The sequence below is a fragment of the Ramularia collo-cygni genome (genome assembly GCF_900074925.1).
Source record: "Ramularia collo-cygni strain URUG2 genome assembly, contig: RCC_scaffold18, whole genome shotgun sequence".
NCBI classification, from domain to species: Eukaryota; Fungi; Ascomycota; class Dothideomycetes; order Mycosphaerellales; family Mycosphaerellaceae; genus Ramularia; species Ramularia collo-cygni.
Genome location: NW_019716272.1, coordinates 13,882 through 27,340, shown reverse-complemented (window position 1 = coordinate 27,340; position 13,459 = coordinate 13,882). Strand labels below are relative to the sequence as shown.

At 51.0% G+C, this 13,459-nt stretch overlaps 6 protein-coding genes; 3 read left to right on the top strand and 3 right to left on the bottom strand.

Moving 5' to 3' along the window:
• Window positions 1-546: 546 nt before the first annotated feature.
• Window positions 547-1,037, top strand: RCC_09444 (uncharacterized protein; the record flags this gene model as incomplete). XM_023774686.1 has 2 exons in its annotated part: window positions 547-851; window positions 911-1,037. 2 exons carry the CDS (start codon window positions 547-549, stop codon window positions 1,035-1,037), a joined length of 432 nt encoding a protein of 143 aa, XP_023630454.1.
• A 1,107-nt stretch (window positions 1,038-2,144) lies between these two features.
• RCC_09443 (uncharacterized protein) lies at window positions 2,145-2,411 on the bottom strand (the record flags this gene model as incomplete). Its single annotated transcript, XM_023774685.1, has 1 exon — window positions 2,145-2,411. The coding sequence occupies one exon, from the start codon at window positions 2,409-2,411 to the stop codon at window positions 2,145-2,147; it is 267 nt and encodes an 88-aa protein (XP_023630453.1).
• Window positions 2,412-4,161: 1,750 nt separating this feature from the next.
• On the bottom strand, window positions 4,162-5,723 carry RCC_09442 (uncharacterized protein; the record flags this gene model as incomplete). XM_023774684.1 has 2 exons in its annotated part: window positions 4,162-5,463; window positions 5,598-5,723. 2 exons carry the CDS (start codon window positions 5,721-5,723, stop codon window positions 4,162-4,164), a joined length of 1,428 nt encoding a protein of 475 aa, XP_023630452.1.
• A 398-nt stretch (window positions 5,724-6,121) lies between these two features.
• On the top strand, window positions 6,122-7,692 carry RCC_09441 (uncharacterized protein; the record flags this gene model as incomplete). XM_023774683.1 has 2 exons in its annotated part: window positions 6,122-7,347; window positions 7,404-7,692. 2 exons carry the CDS (start codon window positions 6,122-6,124, stop codon window positions 7,690-7,692), a joined length of 1,515 nt encoding a protein of 504 aa, XP_023630451.1.
• A 777-nt stretch (window positions 7,693-8,469) lies between these two features.
• RCC_09440 (uncharacterized protein) lies at window positions 8,470-11,178 on the bottom strand (the record flags this gene model as incomplete). Its single annotated transcript, XM_023774682.1, has 1 exon — window positions 8,470-11,178. One exon carries the CDS (start codon window positions 11,176-11,178, stop codon window positions 8,470-8,472), a length of 2,709 nt encoding a protein of 902 aa, XP_023630450.1.
• A 304-nt stretch (window positions 11,179-11,482) lies between these two features.
• RCC_09439 (probable phosphatidylinositol N-acetylglucosaminyltransferase GPI3 subunit) lies at window positions 11,483-13,234 on the top strand (the record flags this gene model as incomplete). XM_023774681.1 has 5 exons in its annotated part: window positions 11,483-11,499; window positions 11,547-11,613; window positions 11,665-12,059; window positions 12,110-12,177; window positions 12,228-13,234. The coding sequence occupies 5 exons, from the start codon at window positions 11,483-11,485 to the stop codon at window positions 13,232-13,234; spliced, it is 1,554 nt and encodes a 517-aa protein (XP_023630449.1).
• Window positions 13,235-13,459: the final 225 nt, after the last annotated feature.

Below are 13,459 nucleotides of genomic sequence, written 5' to 3'. Positions count from 1 at the left end.
TGCCGCCCCTGAACCGCCACTCACCAAACCATTCGGTACCTCCTCGAGACGCGCTTGGACGGCCTGCTGACGATGTTCGAACACCAGAAGGCCACGAAATCACTTCCACGACTGCACAACAACACGACCACATTTGTCGGCTAAGCCCTACACAAACCAATCAGGAGAAGTTCTTTTCTGCATGCACGACCGCTCTCGTCACTCGCTCAACTGCCAACCTCACAGCACGTGAAATTTGACGCCAACCCGGTCTCAAGGTGTCTAAAATGGTTACAGATTCCACAACTTCTCGCAAAATTCTCCGATGCAGCACTATACAATGGCGGAGTCCTCACTTTCCTTATATAAAGAGCGTTGTGACAAAAGCGTAGCATACTCTAGGTCGGACAATGAATCAAAGCTCTTGGCAAAGCCTCCAAAAGCGGCGCCTGGAAAACTTGGTCGAATCCGTCTTTGTCTCGTATCTTGAGGCTTCTACCATCAGCTTCATTACTGTAGCACACTTACCCATGAGAGCACCGTCACATTGTGATCAACGACCAAGAAATGGCTAACAAGATGGTCGCCCAAATGAAGAATCTGACCCTGGATAGGATCTATTGCAGCAATAAAGATTGCGGATCATTCATCGGTCCAAAGCACATCTCGAAAGCACWTGGCTTTGCAGTATGTACAGCCTGTGAGGCCATCACTTGTACTGTCTGCAAGAACCACGCACACGAAGACGACGATTGCCCCGAAGATCCAGCCATTCGACAGACTCGAGCTCTGGCGAAGAAAATGGGATGGAAGGAATGCTGGTCCTGTCGCGCGGTGATATGTATCTTCGAAAAAGGCTGCTTCCATGTTAAGTACGTGTTTCCCTTTGAGATGGCCATTGTACCATGCAACGACTTACATTAAACCCCAGATGTACATGTGAAGCAGAATTGTGTTACCGCTGTGGTGGACAGTGGACTTGGGATCGCGGATGTCCGTGCCCACTTTGGAATGATAGAAAAGTTTGGAAAAAGCGCAAGGCAGCTCGTCGACAGTAAAGGCAACGATGATGTGCTGTTGGTAGAGGATTGAGGATGGTTCCAAACGGTATTCATATTCTAGGCTTGATGATAGGGGTGCGTGGGAGCATTACGATTGGGAGAGGCTGATGAGATTGCTGGAGAGAAGGAGTATTGTGTCTGACGCGAGATTTGCAGAACATCGCATCAGCCGCTCATCCTTCGTTGTCTTGATTGTCATTTAGATGGGTGCATGGACTGCCGTGCACAATTCTTGCGATTGGAGATGGATTCACCTAACTACGGGTGTTATTCTTCTTCGCACGCGATTAATGTATTCACGTTTACTTATGCTGTCAATGCCCAATTTCGAATGCAAAGATCAGATCTCTCCCACAGGTCCAAATTACTGTGATCATGCCAGCGTTCAGGGGTGCAGACGGCTTTCCATGCGTCAAAAAGGTCTTGCTCATATGAAGCTCCTAACTTTGGACTGTACGGCGACTAAGAAGGATGTCTCAATAAAGATACCGTGTAAAAGAGGCAGACGGAGAACGGGCGACTCTGCTCCATGTCGGAGATACCGCGCGAATGGCGCGGTACTGAAAGTCGTAGCTCTTCGAAACGAATCTATATTTCGAACAAAAACCCACCCTGAGCACGCCAAGGCTTCAAAGAGCAGTACAGAGATTGAAAAAGAATTACCACTCCCAAGGTTCGACACTTACTGGTATTCTAGAGTCCCTCTCTTACAGTACGGCGCTTGCTCGCAGTGCAAAGACGATATAAGTGGTGTGTGGAGTGAAATCTTTGAATGTTTCGGACTTGATTCTTTCATTCAATTCATCATTAGGTAGCATCAAACGCGCAACAGGGTATTTAATAAAGAAAATTCGCTCAGATATCGTCCACAACCACAAACTCCCTTGCATCAAACACGGGAAGCCCGACATGACCCAGTCTCATACACCTCCCATCTCCTTTTGAATTCTTGTCGAAGTTGCTCCCCACACTCTGTCGCCGCAAAAAGCGATGTTGTCGGGTGGACAGACATTGCTCGTCCCCGGCCGACCATTCTCGAGCATCCAGTTTTTAATGATCTTCCATGCCCAGGGGCTCAACCACACCGGCTAGAAGATGGTGCAATCAAAAGGCGAAGTAACCACCGGACAACAGACTCTTAGAGGGAGAAAGTGGAGAGCTGGTCTTGCGCTCCGCTGGCGAGATGGAAGCAGATCGGGAGCCGGGCTGAGATGATGCGGGTGTGTTGGCCTCGGAAACGTTGGGTGAAGAAGCTGGTGATCTCCCCCAGTTTGGGGATGTTGACTTGTATCCGACCACGTTGCGGAGCTTGTCGCCGAGTGCAACGCCAGGGAAGTCGGCAGCGGACCAGTCGATGATTGCTGGAAGCATGTTGATGGATAGGTGGTTTGTGTGAGGAATGGGTTGAGTTGATGTGCTTTGAAGTGTTGATGGAGTGATTGAATGCTTAGGATGGTTGATGTTGATGTTGATGTTGCTGTTGATGCTGATGTTGCTGCTGATGCTGATGTTGCTGCTGATGTTGATGTTGCTGCTGCTGATGATGGAAGCAAATACTCTGGTCAGGGAGTGTCACTTATATCTGTCTCCWGGAGACGCCGTGTACAGATACCATCTCCAGGCTCCCGAATTATTCTCGCGAACTGATCCCAACGTGGAATACATGTCGGCCGTAACAATTCATTCTGTCCTATTCGGAGAATGTTCGCTTACAACWCTTGTTGAGGCAGCAGAATTATCTTGCACATCATTACCATTTTCGGCTCAGAACGCGGATAGTTCCTCGTCTCACGAAATCTCGCCACCGCGATCGACCGTACAGGAAGCCTCGGCTATGACATTTTCAGCGAATGCACTTCCCCAATTGGTCGTAGAGATAATTGTGTTGCCTGGTGGCCAATATAGCCGCCAGGCACGCGAATTCTACACGTGGTTATCAAATTTTCCCACGATTCACGAAGTGTGAACAACCCACTGGCATTGTCCGATGATGTGAAGAAAGCATGGTGGAGAGTACTCCTACGCCTCCTCAATCACCCGGTGTCACGAATCAGACACGAGTTTCTGCATGCAGATATTCGGCCGTATGAGGTTTCTCTTCCATGCATGTCGTTGAACATCGGGTGTTTTCGTCTGCTAAGCTCGCACTCAATTGCACTATGCCTTGTAAATTTATACATTTCCCTCCGAGCACGTGCAGGCTTCGAAGAGTTATCCCAGCCTTGGTAGAGATCCTTTGAAGCACAACCTACTCTAGTACTTCCAACTGTGGTCCTGGTGGCTTTTGATTGGCGAGTGTCAATGCTTGGGTTCCGACTTGCAGTGGCAAAACCTTGCGACTCAGCGTAGAGCGACATATCACAGCGTGGTGAAGAGCTAGTGCAGCAATGCCGTGTGATTCCTACCACCGCTTTCCGTCGAGCGGGAAAACACCGAACCCAATTTTTGACCACCTGCATGCTCAGGACTCCGGAACTTTTCCTGGTAGCTGCGCAGGTCCTACACGGCACGTCGCTCTCTCGCGAGTATGCGTCCTTCAATAACCCTCTTCCCCCTTTTGTCCAAATGTTGCATTGTTAGCTAGCAACGCAGGTTTGCCCTCTAAGCTTTCCCACGCAGACCGTTTGATATGAAAGTCGCTCAACGAAACTTCCGGGCGTCTCCATATTGTCATGAAGCGTCGGTCCCGCCGGGGTCGTCCAATCTGGACCTGATGGAACCCCCTCTACTACCAGAGTCGCCTCTGAAGTAGTTGAGAGCTATCAAGGCCGCCTATTTCTAAAACGTATTCTCATGACGACCGCTCTACTCGCACGTTGTCCGGCATGAGTAGAACTAAGTAAGTGAGAAGATAGCCAATGCCCGCGGATTCTAAATTAACCAGCTGGCAGAGCAATGCATCAAACTATTACATGGATGAACTATGGGTGGAAGTAAGTCTATGCCCAACACTTTGCTGGAGAGACTTCAACAGTGCTGCTTCAACGACTATGAACGATCTCGTGGCAAAAAGTCAGCATCACAAGGACATCGACTTTACGTGCAGAGATCACAATTCTCACAGGGCTTTCCAAAGACATCCATATTGCCACCACCCGTCGCCGTTCTACAGACTGAGCGATTACACTCCATTCCAGCCACTTTGATATTGCCACCGCACTTCGCGATTATCAGTTCTGATGTTCATTGCCGCTAGTATCCGGCACGTATCTTTGTATCGCACGGCCCCAACCACGGTAGCCACTGCCTCGTACTTGATAATCCTGGCATCCTCAGTGTGGATGTTGCTTCCTTGTTTAATCGGCGGTCGGTCGAACATTCTGACACGCGCTGGAGCGTTTCCGTCGTTCGATCTATAGTCGTCCGGAAACTCATCGATCAAACGGAAAACATGCGTGTCTTGTGGCTTGTGTGGGCCTTTCCCGTCAGCACTCTGAATTGGAACGCACTCAACCCCCGTAGTCCGGATTCGGATGGCCACGAAAAGTCTTTCTCCCGCTTGCACTATCTCTCGAGGCGTCTGAGTATACTTGGAGTCAGTCTTTGGGTCGGCATTTGGGTTCAAAGCGAACTCGCAGAAGTTGGCTTTAACGAGGTCACCCGTTCGAAAGTGCTCTGGTCGATTTGGTGGATCGGCACGTCCAGTAGTGTTGATGCCGTGTCTCCCGTTCCTCGCAGCCTGCTCTGCTGCTGCGGATGGCACATGGTGATTTGTGTCAGGACGAAGATAAGAAGCTACGCTGCCTATGACCGAGAAGAAGCCGTTACATGTTGAGGGAGAATCGTAATGGCTTGGACTGAAGTGCGAAGAGGATCCTGATTGTACTGAAATATACGAGGATGCTTTCTGTCGTGCATTATATCTCATTCTGGAGTCGTGCCTGCGCTCCCCGTATGGCAATTCGTTGTTCGAGCTACCACGGTACCTATAGCGATTTCCACTATCTTGAGAGAATAATGAAGCGGAGCGAGGTGGCTTCAGAGGAAGATCAAGAGGTGGAAGAGTACGTTGCTCGGGCTTGGCTGGTAAGGCGTGCGCGTTGTCATGAGTGTTCCAGAAGGATTGAGAGATAGTTGGCGTACTCGGTTCAGGACTGCTCGGTCTTGGTGGCAATGGGTGCTGCATTCTCGTAGCGGCACGAACCTTCTTGGCAATTTGGAAGTCATTGGATTCTTCGGCTCCGTGCTTCGCGCAGCGATTCGTTCCACCGGGCAGGTCTACGGGTATAGTGCGAACGGACGCATCATCGCGAGGAGAAGCGGTGTTGTCGTCTCGAGCCGTCACTAAAGAGCTGCTCTGGCTAACGCATTGCGCCGCGCGCTCTCTCTCAGAGCTATCATTCAAGATTGACCCGCGACCATCGATTATGCCACCGTTGACGTTGTCTCCAATATCGGGCTCGCTTCTATGCCGTACAACGCCCTGTTTTGCTCCGGTCAGTGGAATGCGCGCACAGGAAGTGGAATGCGCTGCTCCTGATCTTAGACTGTGTGTAGAGTCTGGATTCTACCCACAACAGGGTCGTGCGCGAGCTGTTTTTGCTGTACGAAACTTACAGGTTTTGTAGATGCAGCGCGAGTTGCGCGCGGGGGTGCTGCTTCGTCATCGGGCAAGGAGATGGCCGCGGAGATGGCACACGAATCAAGTAAGTCTTCACTATCATCCGAGAGTTTGGCCGTCATGGTGGACCACGCGAGGTCAGCAAGAATCACCCCTCCTTGCCTCGAAAAGTGCTTCCAGGTGTGACGTTGACTAATCCCGCGATGCTGCATGTAGTGTCGTTGAATCGGATTCGGAGAGTGTTCTGAGTCTGGGCGTGGATGATTATCTCTTGTCCCACACGACTAGCGCGAACCGAAACGCAAATTCTCATTCACTTACCAAAAAGTGGGGCTCCACAGCGTCACGTGAGCTCATTCTGCTCATTGTTCATCAAGAAATAAATTATGACAATGGAAAATTTTGCGATTACTGCATTCGTCACAGCAAACTAAAGACAATGAAATCTGAAAATCAAGACACCCAGTGTTTCTATCTCATGAACCACACCATTAGGAGGAGCACAAAATATCACCATAACATGGCCGAAGTGCGAATTTCATGGCTTTCGAGGGTGCGAGCTCGACTAATCTCGAATTTCTATCCGCCCCACGTACAGCGGATAGGCGTACAGCAGAACTTCGAGGTATACAGCTTTACGAATCCCAAAGCAGCGAGGTATTCCGACCAGGCGCCAGGAATATTCTCCCTCAAGCTCGACGGAATGGATACACCTATCTTTTTATTGGACAAGAATGTGACCGAGTCGCTAAGGGACAGTGCCGAGGTGTACATAAAATACTACGATGAATCCACAAGGCTCGTCGGTCGCATTAACAAGCGACAACAATTTCGCGATTATGCTCGCCAGGAGCAAGAAAGACTTGACGTAATCCTTCAGACTGCGCAGGAGGATTTACAGCTCGAGGATGGAATGAATTCGGGGCGCAAGGATGAAATGGACTTTGCAGCCAGGAGATTTCGCCAGTTAGAGACGAGGCTAGCATGGCTTAGGCGCGACGAGGAAAATACTGCGAAGGAGGTCGCTACGAACAGAAAGTCTGGATTGAACCAATTTATTGCCCTCTGTCTGCTGATCTTCCCATCACTCGATGCGGCAAGCCTCATCCGCTCTGACTTTGGAAACGATGCAGACCTCGTCATACAAGAGCCCATGTTCGAGCGGGTATCCCGCGTCCCTGGGGATGGGGAGGACCTGAGCATTGTCTCGGGGATAATACCAGACTATAATCATCCGGGAGATCGTGGCAGGGGAGATGGTTTCCCCGTGCGGCGCGAGTGGACAGCTGGAAGTACCGAACAGCAGACCCAAGAAGAGACATTAGATGAAGCAGTTGATGCTGGCCCCGTTCAATCACCGCGCAGTCTCGCAGAAGACGCATACCACCATGCCAAATATAGGCTCAGGAGAGCACAGGATCGATTCGAGGACCGACGCAGCTTGCAGCGAGAAATGGCCATACAGCAGCGTCTCGATGCCGGAGAAGAAAACACCAACGCTGTCGTAAAGAAAGACACGGATCTTCGAGCCTATCAAGCAGGGCAGGTCCTGACTCGAGAACTCATAATCGCAGAAGCTGAGTTCCAAGCCACGAAGAGGAAATGTCAGGACATTGGGTTGGACATCACTTACGATGATGATCTCTCATCCGTCTTCCCGGGCACCAGCCAGGATGGATTCCGTATCAGCGATGGATTCCAAGATGAGCGACAAAAGAATCGAAACGCTCCGGCGATTATTGCATGGTAAGTGAAGCGATGGATGCAGATCTGACACATGGCATGCTAACGTCTGCAAAAAGGTGTGAAACTCTACCCGATCTGATAGACGGCATCCTCGCGGATCAGGAAAGCTTTACCTTTGTACCCGACTGTGATGATTGGACAGACAATGCCGGCTCACTTCGCGATTTTGACAGTGGAAGCGTGCAGGAGACCGGAAAGAAGCGGAAAAGGATAGACGAGGTGGCGGATTACAATAAAGGATTACGTGACGCAGCAGTAGACCATTGGGCTCGTACGCAGAAGAGAAGCAAGACACTGTTCCACGAAGCCGATGGCTTGCGAGTATATACAAAAGAAGGGAGGTGATAGCATGGAATGCAATTATACTCGCAGACTTGTGGATATGAGGATTTTTCAGTGATGAGGTTTCCATCAGGACTCACTGAATGCTCAACGACGTTATTAGCTGGGACAAAAGACTGAAGCCGGAGCACGCAGCTCTCTTTGAGTCTGACGAGAGCTATTTTTACTGAAGCACCCTTATATCGACAGGTCTGTATACCCGAAACGGAGAATGGGTGACAAAATTATTCAAAATGGTCGAAATCAGCATCATTCTCAACATGACGATGCTTTAATAGATCGTGAGTTCTCAAGTACTCTCGCTCTGATTTAGAGATTGATCTCTCGAAATAGCCTCTGTGACTGGAGGAAACGGAGATTTGTGCATTACGGCGTCGGTAGCCAAACTGTGAGAGATAGTGTTGAGAGGCTTCCCTCCAGGACCTTCATGTTTACAGGAGAGGAAGCTACCTGCGAAGCAGTAGGAGTAACACAAGAAGGATTCGATGCGACGTACCAAGCAGCGGACTTGTGATATACACGGGCGAGAAGGCATGTCAAAGGAGAAGCCTCCGAAAAGGGGGTGAGGAAGGACAACCTCATACCGTCTCAAGGCCTTGCTCACCACACAGAGCTGCTAGGACCGCTACTACTATCAAAGCGGGCTGTCATGAGATGAGCGAAGCCGAGAGCGCTGCTCTTGCCGGGAATATCTCATGTTGAAAGCTTTGGGCAACTCTGCAACTCAGCTCGGAAACATTAGGCCTAGTATATAAACCCACAAGCCATCACGTCAGATCCTCACTCGCCTTGAGCTTTCGGTCTACCGCCACCAAGAACCTCACCCTTCATCTCTCCAAGCACCTCCGCATACCTCCCTCTAATCTCCTCGTCCTCCATCCTCATCTTAACCCTCTCAACTAACAGCTTCCTCTTAACGCCCTCTCCATCGCCACCCTTTTCAACCCCAACAGCCTTCAAAAACCACCCAGCCTCAGTCCTCGCATACAAAGTCCAACCCTCCCCTTCCCTTCCATTCCTTGCCGTCCTTCCCACACGATGTACATAGCCCGTAAGAGATGTCGGGATGTCATATTGTAGAACATGGGAAATCGGACGACCGGAAAGGGAGTCCAATCCACGAGCTGCCCGGTCTGTGGAGATTACCACCATCGGGCCGGAAGTGGAGGAGAAGCGGGGAGTCTTCGATGTTTTTGTAAGGAGGGAAATGTGTTTGTCCCACGAAGGTTTCAAAGCACGAAGGAGATGCGCCAACCGGGATGCAGATTCCGAGGTGCCTGTAAAGACCAGCACAGTTGGTGGTGGAGTCTTTCTCTTGTGTAGGACTTCATGGTCTACAGTGGACGAGGAGGCGGAGTCGTCTTCACTCTCACTTCCATTCGAGTCGTCGGAGTCATCGGAGTCAGAATCAGAATCGTCAGAACTATCATCCTCCTCCTCTCCGAAGACCCTAGTCCGCAACCACTCCAACGCAACGAGCGGCTTCTCACTGCCATCTCCAACTGGTACCACATACTCCCTCAACCCTTCGGGAACTTCGAAACCACTCTTCCTCTCCTCAACTTCCTGCTGCACAGCGATTAATTTGGGGAACCTCAATCCCAGTCCCACCAGACGCTGGACATCCCTCGTCATAGTCGCACTCAACAACACCTTCCTCACCCTCCTTTCCTCCCGTTCATCCCATTCTAATTGCTGGCGTAGGAATTTCTCACGTGCATCCTGCTCGTCAATCGATCTCGGACGAGAGATGTGCTGCAAGAGACTCGAGATCTCTCCCGCAGACTGATGATCCAGCAGCTTATCAGCTTCATCGAGGACGAACCACTGGAGGTGCACGAGGTTGAAACCTTTGGTGTGTTCCAAATGCTCCAACAATCTTCCCGGGGTAGCGACCAAAATGTCCAGCGCCGAAGAGTACTCAACTTTGTGGTTAGGAGGGCAAGCCAGGAAGTCTTGGTTGATGCTTTCAGAGGTATGAATCACTTCTTCAGTACTTTCTCCAGCAGACGATCTTGGCGCATAGCGGTAGGAATTCCCCATGAGTTTTCGCTGTTCGTCCGCAAATTTGGCAGTACCAGTGGCCAGTCCAACCTTCAATCCACTCCCTTTGGAAAGACTCTCCGCGACGGCTGCGACCTGCAGTACCAGTTCTCTCGTGGGAACAATGACCAACGCAGTCAACTTTCCCCTTGCAGCGTTCAGCTTCAGGCTCTCGATGATTGGCAAGAGGTACGCCAATGTCTTTCCGCTTCCAGTGGCGGCGCTGACAGCTAAATCTGGCAGAATCATCTCTGTTCCGGGCAAATAGGTGGATCCAGGAGTTCCTGGCGGGAGGAGGATGGGTAGGAGAGCTTGTTGGACAGGTAGTGCATCCTCGAACTTGAGCGCTGAGAGGTGAGCCAKAGTCTTTTGAGGTAAATTGAGTGAGGCAAAGGTTGCTTTGCTGTCGGCGGAGATGACGATCGGTTGAGCCAGCCAGGTTGGGAGATTCGACGAGTATTCTTCTGCTTCATCAAGTTCATCGTTTTCGGGAGGAAGATCGGCGTCGGGCATTTCCAAATCCTGAACGATGGGTTGGATGGGCACCTTTTCTGGTTCTAGCTCGTCTTTGGCTTGAGATTGCTGAGCTTGGGAGCGTTTTGAGGCTTTCTGGTAGTTGTTGAGGATGGCGCCGTGCTTGCGGAGGTGCGAGTCGCCGTCATCGTCGTCGTCTCTCGTATCTTTCGCTTCCACCTCCGGTGAGGATTCCTTCAAGACAGCTTCCAGCTTATGTCGTCTCTTTTTTGACTGAGGTTCGGTCGCGTCGTTGGACTGTCCCGAAATTTCTTGGATGACATCTTCCACGACATCCTTCTTCTTCGCCTTTTTCGTTTTGACCTTGACCTCCGCCGGCTCTTCCACCACTTCTGCGTGACTCTCATCCTCCTGCTCAACTACGGCCTCGCCTACTCCCATCCCTGTCATCTCACTGTCCTCAGCACTCTCCTTTCGAGCATGCTCCACCGCATCTCTGTTCACGTCCACCTCATCGTCCYCCCCATCTTTCCCCGCGGCCTTCCTCGCTTTCCTCGCCTCTTTTTCCAACTTGTGCCGCTTCTTCTTATTCCTCACGTGGCTGAAGTCGCCCGTCGCAGCTGCCTCTTCTACTGCTTCCACATCTGGCAAGGGTACCATTCCCGGTTCCAGGACTTCGGGCTTGTCATCTTCCACCACGACTACTTCCGGCGCTTGTTTCGGCTCAGGCTTCGTGGGTGGCGGTTTTATTGCCTCGACAGTGGCTTTGGTATCCTTCGCCACAGGCTTGGTGACATCCTCAACAGGAACGCCCTTCTTCTTCGCTTTCTTGGCTTTGCGCTCTGCGATTTCCTCTTCGCTTCGTTCCCGCTTTCGTTTCGGGGGTTCCACCGGGACAAATGGCTGTGATACTGCTGTCGAAAGTGGAGCTGCGGACTTCGGCGGGATATACCGTTTGTAGAGACTCGCCATCTTGCCGGGCCGGGTTGTTGACGAAAGCTCCAGAAAAAAGTTCCCAACTTGTGAATCTCAAAGAGATCGGCAAGTCGGCGTCGGCGATCGGGGAAGCGGGCCGACGGGATGTAAAGCTTGGCATTGGAGACACGTCCTCCGCATCTCTCTCGCGCTCAAGCACCGACATTGAAAGGATACATATTCGGAGAAATCTTTGAGACATCGCTGAGATGAGAAATGATGGAGGAGATGTCCACACTTGAGCCACGATAACATTCACTTTCCTCCCGAGCCGGCCGATCCGTGCCATCACTTCCACAAGATGCCGTACAATATCGCGTGAGTCTCGTGCCCTCTTCTTCAACATGGAGCTGACCATCTTCAAGAATGGTCTCGGACTTTTTCTATCCTCAGCCTGGTGGAGTCGAATCGCACATCTACCAACTTTCTTCGGTCCGTCTCAACTTGACAGTATCAATTCATCCTCTAATGTTTCATCTGTAGAAACTCATCGATCGCGGGCACAACGTCATCATCATCACACACGCCTATGACTCTCCTTCAAGAACCGGCGTTCGATATTTGACCAACCGACTGAAAGTATACCATCTTCCCCATTGGGTCGTATACCGCAGCACCACCTTTCCCACCGTCTTCTCCTCTTTTCCCATCCTTCGCCAAATCTTCATCCGGGAGAAGATTCAAATCGTGCACGGGCATGCCTCCTTGTCAAATCTGTGTCATGAGGGGATCTTACATGCGAGGACCATGTCTCTGCACACCGTCTTCACAGATCACAGCTTATTTGGCTTCAGCGATGCATCAAGTATCATTGCCAACAAGCTTTTGAAATTCAGCCTAAGTGACGTGGATCATGTCATTTGTGTGAGCCATACTTGGTAAGATCCTCTCATCCTCTCTATCATCTTCATGGCTAATTGTATCCCAGCAAAGAGAATACGACCCTTCGAGCAAGTCTCAATCCTCTGGCGGTATCTGTCATACCCAACGCAGTCGGTGAGTCGTCCTGGATCAAATCAAGGCTCACCTCGCTAACGTCATCACAGTTCCATCCAACTTTCGTCCCTTCAACCCGTCTCTGGAACGACCTTCCAAGTTCACCACCTCGGGCCACAACCTTCCCCTTCCCCCAAACCCCTCTTTACCAATCGGACCCTCAGACCCAATAACGATAATCGTAATATCCCGCCTCTTCTACAACAAAGGCACAGACTTGCTCATCTCCGCTCTGCCTCTCCTACTGGCAAACCACCCACAGTTGAACTTTATCATCGCCGGATCCGGGCCGAAAGCGATAGATCTAGAACAAACTCTCGACTCGCTCCCGCAAAATCTTATCCTCACGGCCTCTGGAGCACCGCGAGTCAATCTCCTAGGCAGCGTTCGCCATGAAGAAGTCCGTGATATCATGGTCCGCGGGCACCTTCTCCTCTCCACCTCCCTAACAGAAGCTTTTGGAACAGTCCTCGTAGAAGCAGCATCCTGCGGGTTGATGGTCGTCGCCACTCGCGTGGGAGGAGTGCCAGAAGTGTTACCAGGAAACATGACAGTCTTTGTCCTACCCGAAGTCTCCGACGTGGTCCGCGGAGTCGGATCCGCGATCTCCGTCCTTCGAACAGGGAGAGGAGGCGGTCGAGACAAGTTCCACGGCCTGGTCAAGAATATGTATTCATGGGCAGATGTTGCCCGTCGAACTGAACGAGTCTACGATCTCATAACCGGCGAACGAAACGAAGCAAGCTCGGCACTCGACGAGATTGGAGAGTTTGGAGAGTGGGAAGGTTATGGAGCACCCCTCGATAAAGACCGCAGTCGAAGTTTGATGGATCGATTGAAACGATATTATGGATGTGGAGTTTGGGCAGGGAAATTGTTTGTGATTGTCGTCGTGGTGGACTATCTGATTTATTGTGCTTTGGAGATCTTCTGGCCGAGGGAAGGGATTGATATTTGTAAGGATTGGCCTGCGATGGGTGTGGCGAGGGGTGCTGGTGGTGGAGGGGAAGGTGCTGAAATGCAGAGGACTGTGAGAGWAGATGAGACTGAGGAATGAGGGGCTGAAAGGATGAGGGTTCGAGWTKKYWWKKRAWKMWRMKKCGRCSMCMSMRATCTMCACCGATGGTTATTCGTCCGATGAAGCCCAAACTTTTTCAACCCAGAAAAAGCATTGCAACACTCATGTCGAGTCTATACACATGAGTTCGAAATTGAGGCAGCTGCTGCGGAATGATTGATGGTGATATGTTGGGATTTACAGGCTAGCGTGTCGCGTACAAAG